The following is a 15,848-nucleotide window of genomic DNA, read 5'->3' on the forward strand; positions in this document are numbered from 1 at the left end:
GCTTTACTATGCTGTCTGTGTTGACGTCTCAGTGAGACAGGGGGACATTAATTGAGCCGTGAGGAGGGGTCTTTCCTCCCCCTCTGAAGCCAAAATAGAGCGTCTACCCTGCTTGGAAAGATTTCGCCACCCGGAGTCTTGACCGTGCGCCACGTCCAGTGTCCTACAGGTGGATAATTATTGACCAGAGGACAGACACACAGAGAGAGAGAGAGAGCAGGTCTGCGCCCAGCTCCAGTCAGACTGGACTCCTCTTCTGTTCAACACCGACTTGACTTGAACATGAGCTCCTGTTTGGGCCTCCTCCTCCTCCTCCTCGGTACCGGGCTGAGTCGTGTTTATTCGCTGCAGGAGTGAGTGAAGAGCACCGGACCGGGACACGATGTTGTTCTGGCAGTCTTACACTGAAAACTTCCAGGCTCCCGTACAGAGACACGGCGGCGGCAGCAGCAGCAGCTACTCACGGTATGACTCTGTAGAAACAAACACAAAAATTAAAAAAGAAAAGAAAAAAAAGTGTGATTTAATGTGTTGTGTTTACGTCTACTTACGCCACTTGCTTGTTGTGAATAATAATAACTACTTTGGTTACTATAACAGTTCCCATCTTTGATAACAACAGAGACAGTTTTTGCAGATATATTATTATGATTAATAAATATTACCATGCTGTAGTTTCTGGAAACACAACAGGCACAGACAGCTACAGTTGGACACAGTAATGACGGCAGCTCGTAGGCCTCTGATTGGCTGAGCCGCTTTGCGCCGGGCACAGAAGGCGGCCTCTGATTGGCTGAGCGCCGTCCTGGCATTCCTCCTGAGGCTGGCGGTGGCAGCCCCGCAGGCTCCGCACACACACACACACACACACACACAGAGAAACAGACACACACTCACAGACCGAGCGGAGGGAGCCATGTTGATGCTCGGTTTCGTGTCAACCGCTGCTGCTGCACTGTGGACGGTTACAGCGAGTCTGCGCCTCCAGGACCGGGAGCCTTAGCAGCAGTTTGTCCTGCCCCGCGATGAGCAGAGGAGAGCGGCGGGCTGCGGCGGAGCTACAGGGCGGGTCGGAGGAGGAGAGCAGCAGCTCTTAGGTCACCGGACACAGACACACACACAGAAACACACAGAGAGAGAGAGAGACAGTTCAGCTCCAGCACCAGTGAAGTTGATGCTAGTTAGCTCGGCGGCTAGGTAGCAACAGCTGTGCGGACGCTGCGTGGGATGCGGTGCGTGGACTGAAATACCACCTTCTCTGCTTTTTGTTGTTGTTTTGTTTTTCTTTTTTTGTTGAGATAACGACAGCCAGCTTCACTTGAAGCCCCCACCCACACGCCCCCGCCGCCTGTGCTCGGGGGGTAACGGCGGCGCTGCTGTTTTTACCCCAGCCCGCTGTTAAGTTGCCTTTGTGAAGCCAGCTAGCTCGCGGCTAACGTTAGCATGCTGAGGACCAGCTCGCATCTTCAGTCACGACCGTCGCTTCTTAGCTGAGAGGATCCGGACTTATCGTTGCTCTCGGACTGTCTGCCGGCCGGGGGAGCAGCATTTTTGTGCGTTAAAGCCCCCCGAGTGGAGCTATGGAGGTGCAGCCAGTCAGTGTGGAAAGCTACCAGTTCGCCTGCCCAGCTCGCCCCGGAGCGGCTAACGGGCTAGCAGCGTAACTTTCCTCTCCGCGGCGGCGTCGCCCAGAAGCTGCAGAGGACCACTTCCACTTCCTCGCTGAGCAGACCCCTCGTACCTGAAGCCAAGCTGGCGGCCCTGCAGGTAGAAGCCGAGGACAAGGAGCTGGGGCCGATGGCCTGGGTGCTGAAGATGGAGGACGCCACCATCGAGTCGGGGCTGGTGCACGACTTCGATGCCAGCCTGTCCGGCATCGGGCAGGAGCTGGGGGCTGGAGCCTACAGCATGAGGTCAGAGCCCAGAGTCAACACACCAAACCCCGGCTACCTGGCTCTAAGAGAGAGGGGACAACACACAAACACACACACACACTGTCTCTCTCTCTGGAGGTGTTATTAACATCACACCCCCCCTGTCTGTGTGTGTTATTGTCTTTGTACTGGCTGTGATGGCCTCTCTTTGTTTCAGGATTTGGAGCAGGGCAGCAGTCACTGCAGGGTGCCACGATCAGGGACAGATTAATTTCTCAACATCCAACACAAAAGCAATGGAAAGACACGTGTTGTGCAATTATTAGGGACAAAGATCTCATACCAGTTGCTTTGTTGCCCAGATAGGTGTGTGTGTGTATGAGAGTGTAGGTGTGTTTGTGTGTCAGGCCTCCTCTTTGTGTTAATTTCAAGATAACACTGAGGAAGTGGACAGGAAAGGTCCTGGTTCGACCTCTGACTGGCAAAATAGGTCCTGAAGACCAGTGGTGGTGTGTGGAAACAAAATGTTGTGTATTGTCTCTGACTTGAGTCTTTCTGACTCATGAAAATCTCCACACCAGTAAGCTGACGTGACGGTGTAAGTGGCCCAAGCTTCATCACCGCTTCCCCTTAACTTCCTCCCTGTGGAAGGAGCTCAAACGTCCATTCGCTGCCCATAGTGATGGTAAAACAAACGCTGGTCAGCTCTAACGATGAGAAACACTTCGGGACGACTGGTGTGACTCGGTTCTTATGATTTCACACAAACATATTTCTTTATCTCACAATGTTTTCTTTCCCAGAAAGTGACATAACGAGGGCGCCGTTGTAGCTGATAGTCCTGGGAACTGAATTTGACCAGTGTATCCATAGGAACACGTATCAGGTGTCAAACACTGAAGAGTGTGTTTTGAATGCTCGGTCAGATTCTTAGGTTTGTTTACATCTTCTTTTTTATCAGATATTTTTCTTTTTCGTGCGGTTCTTTATTTTACTCTGGTAGATTCACTGAACAGTTTGGCGACCGGCTCATAACAGGCTCCATGTTTAACTTCCTGTGTAGGAGATTAAATTGCAGTCTTCCTTAGCGACACATGACGTTTGAATAAACATTTTCTTTGAAAGATGTTGAAACATGTTTAATATTACCCAGTCTGTGATATTAAAACAAGCTGCCGTGCTGTTAGTGCAGAGATTTATTTGTGTTGCTACACATTCAGCCTTTGTTTCTATACAGTAGCTGCAGGGAACATATTCACTTCACTAAGCAATGTTCACTCCCAAATATGAACTGTGCACTCAAATGACACATTGGTCTTGTACCAGATGCTGATTGCCCAGGTGATTACAACATTTTTATTCCCCAAACACAAACATGGCATCTCGTGAATGTTAAGTCTAAACAACTTGTGAAGATGGAATCAAAGTTTCAGTTTCAGTGTCCGCCCTCCTCAGGTGCCGAGAGGAGGAGTCTGTTGGCGTCGGTCAGACTAGTATTTGTGTAAACCACCTGTTCAATTAGTAACTCTTGGTACGCGTGGACTGTGTTTGGTAATAGGTCATGGGAGGGCTTGACATTTGTGTGACGAAGGCGAGAAGCTCTCGGGGGCACGAGCACGTCTTATCAACGGTCCCCTTGACCATCTGCTTTTAGTCTGTGTTTATCTGAGTGTGACGTAGGCATGTGCACCTCTCTCAGGAGAGTGAGCAACTTCACCAATACTCAGGTGATAGGGTTGCATGTGTGTCAATTAGTGAAAACTCTCTGTGTGTATGTGTGTGATATTGGTGTCTGTCTGCAGTGGCTGCAGCAGGCGCGGTGGTGGTGCTATCTGTGGCGTAGGGATGGGTTGCAGGGCATGTTTGGAGTCAGCAGCTGGTGGGAACAGAATGTCTCCGTGTGTTTCAGCGGAGCCAGGTCCTCAGATTTCAGGAAGCAGATGTAGTTTTCCTGGGCAGCGGGGGCTTAACAGGGCTGTGGCACCCAGACTGGCATCGTCCAGGGCAAAAAGAGAAAACACACAGCGATCGAGAGAGAGACTCAGACTGAAATTGAGCAGGCTGCACATTTTGGAACGTCTTGAAATTATCAGGCCTTTGTGTCTGTGTTTTTTTTTGTTTGTTTTTTTCTTCCAAGTTTGGCTCGAGTATAGAGAAGCATCATGACTTGCCAAAAAGTTTTTCCAGGTAATGAGATGCCATGATCTACATTTCTTAGCATGGCACAGGCACCGATAGCTACACACACACTCACACACACACACACACACACACTCTCCTGCTCACTGTGCCCCCGTTGACACTCCTGCAGCATTTGTCAGGGTGAGCTGAGGACGGGTTGGTTGTCTAGAGTGGCTGCCAAGTGTGAGAGATAGTATGTGTCAGCAGCTCAGGCTATCTCTGGGTGTTTTTGTTCATTTATCCCGCAGCTGCCTCATGCATACATAATAAGAGAGAGCCGTTTGATCGATGGGGATTCTTCGTCACTTATTTCTAAAATAAGCCAATCCATTTAATAATTCCTACATTACGAGGATGTGAATGTATTGTCTTACAAAGAGCAGCGCGTGCGACAGTTTCAGCAGCTCAGTCCAGTTGTTGTGTTGTGTGGAGACGATGGCATCATGGAGTAAAAAACAACAGTCGCAGAACAAAGTCAGGGAGACGACAGTGGTTATGTGACATCAGGATGGATCCTGCCACTTAATAAAAGCTTCAAACTTTGTGTCAACTTTAGACACAAAGCAACTAAAGAAAAAAGAAACTAACTAAAACAAAATTTCAGCATTAAAAAAACAAAGATTATTATTATTATTTTTTAATTTTCTTCTGGGTGTTTTTTCCGTGATTGTCCCTCCTGCATCACATCCATACTGACTTTCTGTTTGTGTGTCCTGTCTCTGTCCTTCTCAGCGATGTGCTGGCTCTGCCCATCTTTAAGCAGGAGGACTCCACCCTTCCTACCGAAAGTGAGACCAAAAATCCCCCATTCCAGTATGTGCTGTGTGCCGCCACCTCACCTGCCGTCAAGCTGCATGATGAGACGCTCACATACCTAAACCAAGGTGAGGCACGCAATTCAGCTCATGCATTCACTGGCTTTTATTCTGTTTCTTTTGTTCAGTAACTTTATTTGGATTACAAAACTGCACATAGAGACGCTGGTATTCGATCTGGTTTGTTCACACGCGGCCACCATTTAACACCAGTATATAACTGCGGCATGAGTTTATTGCACATCAGTGTGATGACTGTAAGATGAAACCTGTGCTGAGGTGAGCGTCAGCCTCTCCTGGCCTCTGGCCTCCTGGCACAAATGAAGATTTTCCAATTTAATGGCACATAAACAGATTGATATGAACAGAGAAACTAGCTGCGCCCTCTTTAATGAGAAGTGGCAATTAAACCTTGCAACATGGGACTTGCTTGACTTGAAATGCTTTACTGCTAGATGGAAACTGTCAGTCATTGATCCCAGATATAATTGAATTAAAGAATTTAGCAGAATTCATACAGAGAGGTGCAAAGAGTGGAGATTATTGGCAGCAGATAGAGCAACACAGTGGTGGAAATCACTTGTCACGAATGGCTTCTTAGAGAATACACCAGGTGTTTTGTTATCTGTGAATAAACACTTATTCGTTGAGTATCTCATGATCATCTAAGCAGAGGATGTCGGGGAAGATGAAGGACATTTTATTAAATAACGAGCCCTGGTCTATATTTAGACTCGACTCCCCAAAAAGTTCCCGCTCAGGTGGCTGCACTTCCCACTGGCCCAGAAATCAGGGTTTTGGCCAAAGTCTCTAAATCTCAACATGAGTCCCTTTTTAGCGATACAGAATGTTTTTTGTTCCTAGAAGTTTAACTTGTTGATCTCAATGAGTGATTGAAAGAAAGAAATGCACTGAAGAAAGTTTTATTTCCTTTATAGTTCTTGCATTTTAGTCCCTGGGTGTGTTGGGTTTAGAGAGTCTTCTCTCTTTTGTAAATTGCGCACAACAACAAAACCTGTAGACTGTGGGAATATAAGGGATGTATACATGTAACCTTTCATGGTGTTTCCTCCTCTCTCTCAGGCCAGTCTTACGAGGTGCGTATGTTGGACAACAGGAATGCAGGGGAGCTGCCAGAGCTCACCAACAAGATGGTGAAGGTGAGAGGATCCTCTCAGCTGGAGGGCAGACGTCCACTTACTACACCAAGCACACTTTGTTCCTAATTCTGTGTTTGTGTGTGTGTGTGTGTCTGTCTGTGCGTGCGTGTGTGTAGAGCATAGTGCGAGTGGTGTTTCATGACCGCCGGCTACAGTACACGGAGCACCAGCAGCTGGAGGGCTGGAAGTGGAATCGTCCTGGCGACCGTCTCCTTGACATCGGTAATGACGCCTGCTGAGAAATGTTTACTTTTATCATCCTGGGTGTGCGATTGTGGAGTTCAAATATCTGTGTGTGTGTGTGTGAGACAGATATCCCCATGTCAGTGGGCATTGTGGAGCCGAAGACTCACCCCTCCCAGCTCAACGCTGCCGAGTTCCTGTGGGACTTGAACAAAAGGACTTCTGTTTTTGTGCAGGTAAAGCACGCACGCACACATCCTCGCCCACACAGGCCACACACACACAACAGCTCCCTTTTGTGCCATCTGTCGGGCGTGCCGCTGAATTTCCACATCAAACGCATATTTTGATCACGCTCATTCGCCCCCCCCCCCCCGGTCTCTCCTCGCCGTCTGCAGGTGCACTGCATCAGTACGGAGTTCACTCCCAGGAAACATGGCGGGGAGAAGGGCGTCCCCTTCAGGATCCAGTTCGACACGTTCGCCCTGGGAGACGGTGGAGAGTACACGGAGCACCTCCACTCTGCCTCCTGCCAAATCAAAGTCTTTAAGGTACACACTCATTCTCGCGAGGGGGGGGAAATGTTTCCACCGACTGGAAACATGTTGACATTCTTCGCCACCTCGTGTGTCGTTCCTCACAGTAATAAAATCTCTCCCTCTCTGGTTCCCGTTCAGCCAAAGGGGGCGGACCGTAAGCAGAAGACCGACAGGGAGAAGATGGAGAAACGTACACCTCAAGAGAAAGAAAAGTACCAGCCCTCTTACGATACCACTATCCTGTCAGAGGTCAGTGCACAGCTGCAACTGCAAGCAGCCAAGTTTGATTTCCCCCCCACGTTAAATATATGTTTCTGCAGAGCAGCCCACCACATCGTGACATTTGAGGTTAAGTGACCTTTTTCTCCAACATTTCTGCACATTTTTCTTGCCCTACCGTCTTGACAGTCATGGTCTGTTAACATGCTGAGATTACGTGTTTTTGTCTGGATAAAATATTTCATTTTTCAGTCATTTAAAACGGTGAGAAAAGCAATTTATCCTCCGTACTGAAAAGCTGGTTCCAGTTATTTTAACTTATTTTTTGTTTGATAACTGTCTGACACTAGCAAATAATTACCCATAATCAAAATAGTTGGCAGTTAATTTTCTACCAGCAGACAATTGGATTAATTAATTTTTTACACCTGAACCTAGAAAAAAGAAACTGCAGCAGCAACCAAAAATTTACCAGGTCTGAGACCCTTTTTTTCCCCGTCTTGTTATTTTATGGCTTTAATTTTAACTTTTTCCTTTAACTTGCAGCTTTTGCATTAAAATAACTAGCAACTAAAACAGATGTTCAACAGCACAGCGACAAACAGGCACATCAGTTAGACACACAGAAAAGAAAGAGACAATACTTAAAACAACGGTGATGGATTACCCGTCTCTAGCAAGTCTCTGCTAATCTTTCAATGCTGTTGTGATGTGAAATGAAGCGACTGCTTGGAAAAGAGTTCAGCTTGATGCTCAAGCAATGGTTTTTACATTTCATTAACTTGTATGCCACACCAAGATATCTCTCAGATAATTCACACAGTGATTGAGTGTGTTCCCCGGAGTTATTGTGTGTGTGTTGTTGTTTTTTAGAACTTTTTATTTAAACATTTTAATCTTTTTACATAACATTACAAAACATTTCCTGGCTTATGACTTTATATAGTAAATAAATGGCAGGCAGTGTAGGAGTATAAGTTACAATAAATCCAATCCAATCAAAATTTATTTAGAGCACATTAAAACAACAATAAGTAAAAACTATTTAAATAGGAATTATATACTTATATTATATACACATACCTTCATTCACATGTATACACATACATACATATAAATTAAGATAAAGAGGGATATATAATTAATGCATAAAGGTTAAGTTAAACAAAAATAAAATAAGTAAATATAAAGCAAAAATGGAAATAAATACGTAAAAGATAGGGTAAATGAAAAAATAAAATAATGATTATATTAATAATAGTAACAATAACAATAAGAACGACAGGTAGAGGAGCAAATGTCTGTAGAATGTGGCTATGCACGATTTTCCAAAGAGGAATTCAGACAGGCATCTCTTCCCAACAGTTCTCCATCACATCATCCCATCCATCAGACACCCAGGTACCTTGAAATACAAGTCCATCTTTTGCACAAAAGTGTCCATAGTCAGCTGCTTTGTGTGTGTTCTTATGCTGCTGTGTGTCTGTACGCAGACGAGGCTTGAACCCATCATAGAGGATGCAGGTGACCACGAGCTGAAAAAGTCCAGCAAGCGGACACTTCCCGCTGACTGTGGCGACTCCCTGGCCAAGAGAGGCAGTGTAAGCACCATGCTCTCCTCTCTCCTCCACTCCTCTTTCCCATCACTCCATGCACAGCCCTTAAGCCTGTCAACACTAGACCCTCAACAGCTGGGAAAGGGATGTATTTGACGTTAGGTGGGGTGGAGATGGTGCAGTGCCAAGTTCCCTAGTAGCGCACCCCTTGAGATTTCCTCAACCCTTAGCTCCTTGTTTTCCTGAGTTGGCCTTCAATGATGATTAAACAGCAAGTCGTCTCTGTGAGGCTTCGGTGTAACTGAGCGTTTATATGTGCACGTATTCCCTCAGTGCTCCCCATGGCCAGACAACGCGTACGTCAGCACCAACCAGGCAGCTACTCCCTCCTTCGCCTCAACCCCACTGTCGACCTACACAGCCTCCTCAGTACCAGACAGGTAAGAGTTTGTGTGTGTTCAGTTGGGTCTTAAAGGAGAATTCCGGTCATTTTCCAAATAACGCCATAAAAGCTCCAGTTCCCCGAGTGCGACCGTAGGAAAATATCAGAGAAAAATATGTGCAGACCGGACCTAGCTCTCCTCCTGCTAGCTGCGCTACACTGCAGTTAAACAGCAAAGTAATGGGGGCAATTCTTCTAACCGTGACTTTGTCCTCTATATAATGCTGAAAATATCACTACACATGCTTTGCAACATCCACCAGTTCCTTACCACACAACACCGAGTGTGCATAACTCTGTTAATATGAGAGAGCAGTGTTAACGTGTGTGTTTTTATCACGTACCTCTGTTTACTCTAGCTTCCTGGGTAGACCTTACTAGTCGACTAACGACTTCGGGACTGTTTCCATATCAAAAAAGCCGAAAACGTGGATTCAGGAAGAAAAAAATGATTTGGGGTAGGAAAAAAAGCATCAATATGAATAAAAGGAGCAGAGCTAGGTCCGGTCTGCACATATTTTTCTCAGATTTTTTCTTATGGTCGCACTCGGGGACCTAGAGCTGTAGAGCGTTACTTAGAAAATGACCGGAATACTCCTTTAAATTGGGGTGTGTCTGTGTCACCTCTCACCTCTTGTCTGTTGTTTTCCAGTGACTCGTCCTCTCCCAATCACCAGGCAGACCCTGGCAGCCATGGCAACTTGGAGGTTAGTCTGCTCCTTTAGCACCTGTGTGAACTGGTTAAAAAGTTGAAGAATGAAATGTTTTTCACAAAAGACGTATTGACCCTTTTTTTTTTGTCCTCAAGCGAACAAGATGAGACAGCTTCTTATTATCATTGTACAGAAACCTTTACAACAAAAACCAGGGGTGCCACAACAGGTGGTTTGATATGATTGTTGAATATGAGTGAGTAAAGTTAAATCCACATCCAGGTGTTGACTGTGTCCCTGTCCTCCTCCTCAACAGCATCTGAGCCCCACGGCGTCTATACAGGACGCACAGAAGTGGCTGCTGAAAAACCGCTTCAACTCCTACACAAGGCTCTTCTCTCATTTCTCAGGTACACATACACACACTCGCATACACAAACACACACACACACACACACACACACACAACAGCAGGGATACAAGTGACTCTTCCTCTGTCTTTGCGTAGGTTCTGATTTGTTGAAGCTAACCAGGGACGACCTGGTCCAGATTTGTGGGGCAGCAGACGGGATCAGACTCTTCAATGCACTTAAATCCAGGTGTGTAACCCTGCGTGTCACGTGTTGTGGTTGTGTAGCTGTAAAAGCAACAATGTTCCAGTGTTTCCATTTACATTAAGGTTGTTGTTTTTTTTCTCTCCTGTGTGTTTAGATCGGTGTGTCCCAGGTTGACGGTGTATGTCTGTCAGGAGGCGTCCCGGGAGAGCCCCCTGCTGGAGAGACCTGGCACCAGTGAGAACGGAGACCACAGCGTCACCCCTAGTTTACTCGGTACACATATAAACTCTGTGTGTAACAGCATGGATCGTCCTCGGCACGTGAACGGGCTGAATTTTTAAAAAGCGTCTCTCTCTCTCTCTCTCTCTCTCTCTCTCTCTTGTCTGTGCGCAGTGTACCACGCTCTGTACCTAGAGGAACTGACAGCTGCAGAATTGGTCCGCAAGATGGCGTGTGTGTGCAGCCTCCCAGTGGGACAAATCAACCAGGTGTACAGACAGGGTCCTACAGGCATACTCATCCTGCTTAGTGACCAGGTACCAACACACACACACACACACTGACAGACCTCTGTGTCCTCATGAACAATGTAATCATCTTCAACACTCTGTTTTTAAAGCTGTACAGAAAAGAAAATTGAATTTGAGCCCACTCTGGGTCATAAAATTAGTGTAATAACTCATCTATCACATGTTGTAGGCCAAACTTTGTGCAAAATTCTATTTTTGAGGAAATCTGGGATGAAAGTGTGTATTTTTTTTTTCACATTGGATAATGCAGGCGCACGGATTATACGTCAGCCTGTACAGGATTCACCAGCCACTGATATTGGATCCGTAATCCGTCATTCAAACATCTGAGACGCACACACACACGGAGCTCGGTCTCGCCCCAAACTTTGAATATCCCGCCCGCTCGATAACGACCGATCAAATTTGTTTTCCTTACTCGGGTAAACTCGTGTTGCAGCTCGTGACAACTCGGCGCGACAAACAGGTCAAACGGTCATTTCTGTACACCTTTAAGAGGGATTGTTAAAGGGATAGTTCAACATTTTGGCAAATTAGCCCATTGCCATAATCCCTATAGTTTTAGGAGTTCGTTACCTTTAATAGTTGGTGCAAGCTATTTTTAGAATGGCGGAGCAGAGCCGTGAGCTGCTCAGAGCTACCATATGGTTAGCTAATGGGACAGGGTTGTTTTTAGAGGTAATTCATGCAAAACCGCTGATGTGTGTTCCTGTCGAGGGCAGTTTTCCAGCAAGCAGTCTCTGCATTTGCCTCGAAAACAACTCGTCTTGTAACATTGCGTTATTATCTCATAGCGTGGTGAATGTGCACCGACAATTAAAGGTAACGAACCTACTCCTAAAACTATAGGGATTATGGCAATGGGCCAATTTGCCAAAATGTTGAACTATCCCTTTTAAATGACAAAGGTCAACTGGTATTTTTATATTTATAGTATATAAAAACAACTACTAATTTTCCATCTCTCTGTGTATCTTGTCTGAACTCTCATCAAATGCTGAGATTAGAATTGAATAAGATTTTTTTTTTTTTTTTTTTCCTTTTTCCCTGTTATCATAATTAATGTTACCCCTCGGGACAAGGGTGCGGGTAAGGGGTCTGGATGAATGAAAATGTAATGAAAGAAAATAAAATAAATTGATCCAAAAAAAATTTGAATAAGAAAATGAAAATGTCTCAGCTCAAACAGCTGGAACAGTGTTGTCAGCAGCAGATATTGGTAGCATCGGCCTGGCTGAAGTGGATGAGGCCAGAGTAAGTGGCCGGGCTGGTACTGAGACCAAGTGGCTTTGTGCAGAGAAAGAAATAAACTGTGCGTCACTATGTTATGAGCAGTCCGACCAAGAACAACAGCTCTACTGTCCGTACCATCACACATTTGCATGTAATTTACAGCCCTCTCTTATCGCACACATACTGTGTTTTTGCTTTCAGTAACTCCTCTCTTGACTCAGCAGCTCCATCGGTTCATGTCAGTGACTTCTCAAACACCAAAAAAAGAAAAAAAAATCCACAAATATTTCTTGACAGTTGACAGTGATGTTAAAGGAGCTGCAACTTTTCAGCTTGTTGGTTTTTTGTCGTTTCCAGATGGTTTACAACTTCCCTGACGAGAGCTGTTTTCTGATCAGCACTGTCAAAGGTGAGCTCGTGATGCGTCTTTGTTGTGAAATGCGCTTCAGAGGATCTGTAACTGGCAGGGATTTAATGTACTTCTTGTCACACTTCTTTCTCCTCCAGATGAACTGGGCGAAGGACTCCATCTAATCCTGAAGTAGTGACGAGGACAGATGGCATCACTAATACTCCACCCTCTGTTTTGGAGCAGAAGCCTCCCTCTGTCCCTTTCTCCCTGCCTCTACTCTTTCCTTCTACTTCCTCCCTCTCTCTCTAAACGATTGCTTGACGGAAAGCAGAGAGACTGCGTTAAAGCCATGTAAATGTTAGAATCTGACATGGGTGCGTCCACTGTTTCATATTGAAAACACTATTAACGGAGGAGGTTAGTTAAAGGAGGAGAGACTGGGGGGAGGATATGGGGTTAGGGGAAAGATAATTATCTTTTATGTATTTTTGGTTTTATTTTATTTTTTTGTCTTTTTATATGGGTTTTTTTTTCGTGTGTGGAGAAAGGAGGGGAGAGGCTCCAGGAGAGAGGGGAGAGTACGATCTGGCCGGCAGGAGACAGAATGAAAGCAGAGTTTCCTTATTGCTCGTTGCCCTTCCTACACAACGCGCACAACCAGCACTAGGCCAGTATTCGATTAACCCGTACTGCTGAACAGCATGCAATCTCAACATACTAACTCGCTTAAAGGAGAATCCCAACTTACTCTGCTTGTTTAACATTCTCTCGGGGTTGTCGTAGTAAACCATTTATTGATCAGCTGAGCTTGGACAACCCCTGAAATATCCAGGCTAAATTTGTGGAAGTGGCGTCAACCTTTTTGTTAACACCAACATTCAGAAAAGATTTTTTTTTTCTGTTTTGTTTTCTTTGACTTTGTCAAATGGACTGATTTCATCGACTCGTGTCACATAGTCGTCCTATGTGATTTTAGACTTCCAGCCATATCTCTGTCTGTTGACACGACGTCGCACTCAGCTCAACTCTCTTAACGCACGTCCTGTTTGGCCTGCGCTTTTACTGTTTTTAGTTGATGCTTTATTTATGGATAAGCTGTTTCTATTGCTCTCATCAACCTAAATTGTTTCTGGTGCCATATTGGCTTTTTAGCTCAACCTTTTACTTGCATCCACACACACAGAGCACATCCACCTCCTTTTTTTTTTTTTTTTTTTACTCCTCTGCTTTCCGTGCTGACTGAAACACTGGTTTATCAGATCGGGGGGTTAACACCTCTTGGGATTTTGGCCATAAATGCGCAGAAAAAGAGGAGCAAACCTCAGTGGAAGGCTGCCATGCAGAGCAGCAACGCCTATCCAAAAACCTACTATAATGTGGACCAAACGGGTTTCAGACTGATAGGCTTTTTCTTTTTTGACGACAAGCCTCACGTTAAAGCGTTGAAATAATTGGTCAGAAGGTGAATAAAACCCTTGTGGAGCTGCTTGTAAAGAGTGATAAACCCTCCATTCCAGGAACTGCTCTCCAACAAACGACCCATCGTGCAGCAGGCTGGTAGAGAAGCAACAGTGTTGCAGCCCGGTTTCTTTAGTCTCATCCTGTAGGCGAGAAAATCACGGCAGCTCCACGGCCATCTTCAAACTCTTGTGTTTTTAATGTAGCCGAACACAGGAGCAGCACAGGTGATGTGTTTTGAGTGCCCTTACTTTGAAAAGTGACAGGAAAACCTCACACAGGTCGGGGAGTAGCAGGGAGGCACCGTCGGTTTAGTTGACCCCACCCCCCACCCCACCCTCTCACTTTTTGGTACACGATGTCTGGCAACGTTGAAGTGCACAGTTTGCACGCCTCTAAGTGTCAGAATGTGTGTGTGTGCATGTGTTAACATTTTTCGTTCTTACAAAGAAAAACTTAATCATGTCAGTAGTTGTCATAAACTTTTTTCCTGTTGGTATAATGAAAACTGTGTTTAGCTTGCTGTTTAGTAAAGAGCATGTGGAAGACAGGGAAGGGAGGGAAGGATAGTCTGGTCCTTGGTGAGTGTAACCCCCTCCTTCTTTTTCCAGATGTTAGAGACCAAGCCTGCACTGAAAAATCACAAAAACTAAAGCTTGATGTGTAGTCAGTAGTCCTACAGCCACACCCTCTTCTTATCCACCTAATGAGTAGGAAAACAGAAAAAAAAAAGAATGTCGAGACTAAAAAGCAGCTGTTTTACGTCTCATCGCGTGTCGGAGCCAGAGAACTCTTTGTGGTGCTTACAAGGACGTGATTACCACAGCTCGGTAAACTGTGCTCATCGACTTCACAAATAAAACGAGTGAGAAATAGAGTGGATGTGATAATAACCAAGTCAGGCAATACTCTGGCGAGCAGTTTTGATCCCCTGACGGCCTGACCAATCGTCTGTCTGTGAGTGTGTGAGAGAGTGTGAGCAGGAGAGGTGACCACTGTTTATGTACAGCCTAATGTCAATGATGATGCTTCTCGTGTGCACAGTATGGTATGCTGGAGATGTACACAACCACATGTGCTGGGAATAAATGATTTCATAACTTTCTCTGGTGTCTTGTTGCAAAATTATGAGATGACAGCCGATATATAGGCTACACACATATACCAATAATCCAGATAAACTCATTTAAACTATATAACATATTGGGCAGTTGTCAGTCAAATGGGTCTGTTTTTTATTTTGAAGATCACAACACTCAAATGAAGATGAACAACATAAATAACTGAGGTGACATTTTAATGACACTGCTGTGTCTTGTGTATTTTTTAAGTAGATGTAAGCACAAAACACCTACCAGAGGTTTGCAGGTGTTAAAGGCGTATAATGTACAAATGTTTTCATGAGTCGCTGAATCACATGGGACAAGGAGTGAATACAGCTGTGGCAATTATTTACCAAAAAAAATAGCAAGTTATCAGTATCCCAGGGGACTGATGACAATTGGCAGCTCACACCTGAATATCTCAAGGGGCATTTCAGTGAGTCTCTGTTGTTTTGTACTTTTTATTACCTTTAAGGACCTGTCTTAGGACTTATGAAATAAATATATGATATTATAAACTCCTCTTGCTTTGGTCTGAAAGAGAAAAAATATATATATAATAACAATGAATTCAACATGTCCACTAAGTGATCTGATCAAATTAAACAGACTAAATACTTGGCTACACACAGGTGTTTTCGTTTGACCTAATTAGGTGACCTCCTATAATGGGTCTGACGGTTGATTGATATCAGAAAATAATATATTTTAATATTAACGTCATTATGAACCTTACCGAACTCATGGTAATATAATATTTTTTATACATATGTATTTGGTAGTTAATTTTGAACACTGGATCTTTCTATGGGAATGAAAGCTGTATTATCACACCAAATAAAGACACCATACAATATCCAGTCATGGGAATAGTGAACACAGAACAAAGAGATGGGGATAAACGGGGGATTTAAAGGGAACCAGCAGCTCGGTTTTATCTAAGGGGGTCTCCAAGTAGCTTAATCCGGCTGTAGAGTCCCGTCGTGGGGGATA

General features: G+C 44.9%; 1 protein-coding gene across 8 annotated transcripts; it reads left to right on the forward strand.

Annotated features, from left to right (window-relative positions):
* The first annotated feature begins 87 nt into the window (after positions 1 to 87).
* On the forward strand, positions 88 to 14,856 carry ubp1 (upstream binding protein 1). Of its 8 annotated transcripts, none has more exons than XM_085791773.1 (16): positions 88 to 1,913; positions 4,788 to 4,939; positions 5,954 to 6,030; positions 6,147 to 6,252; positions 6,343 to 6,449; positions 6,612 to 6,764; positions 6,891 to 7,001; positions 8,465 to 8,572; positions 8,861 to 8,967; positions 9,622 to 9,676; positions 9,939 to 10,032; positions 10,131 to 10,221; positions 10,334 to 10,452; positions 10,573 to 10,715; positions 12,300 to 12,351; positions 12,450 to 14,856. In XM_085791773.1, the coding sequence occupies exons 1-16, from the start codon at positions 1,798 to 1,800 to the stop codon at positions 12,485 to 12,487; spliced, it is 1,629 nt and encodes a 542-aa protein (XP_085647899.1). In that variant the 5' UTR covers positions 88 to 1,797; the 3' UTR covers positions 12,488 to 14,856. The 8 variants fall into 8 exon arrangements, 6 of the variants coding, with proteins under 6 accessions (XP_085647899.1, XP_085647900.1, XP_085647902.1 ...); XM_085791774.1 differs by having other exon boundaries at positions 129 to 465; XR_015037118.1 differs by having other exon boundaries at positions 193 to 465; positions 10,334 to 10,469.
* The last annotated feature ends 992 nt before the right edge of the window (positions 14,857 to 15,848 follow it).

This window comes from Trachurus japonicus, chromosome 11 (genome assembly GCF_045865225.1).
Source record: "Trachurus japonicus isolate A0001 chromosome 11, Traja_1.0".
Classification (NCBI taxonomy): domain Eukaryota; kingdom Metazoa; phylum Chordata; class Actinopteri; order Carangiformes; family Carangidae; genus Trachurus; species Trachurus japonicus.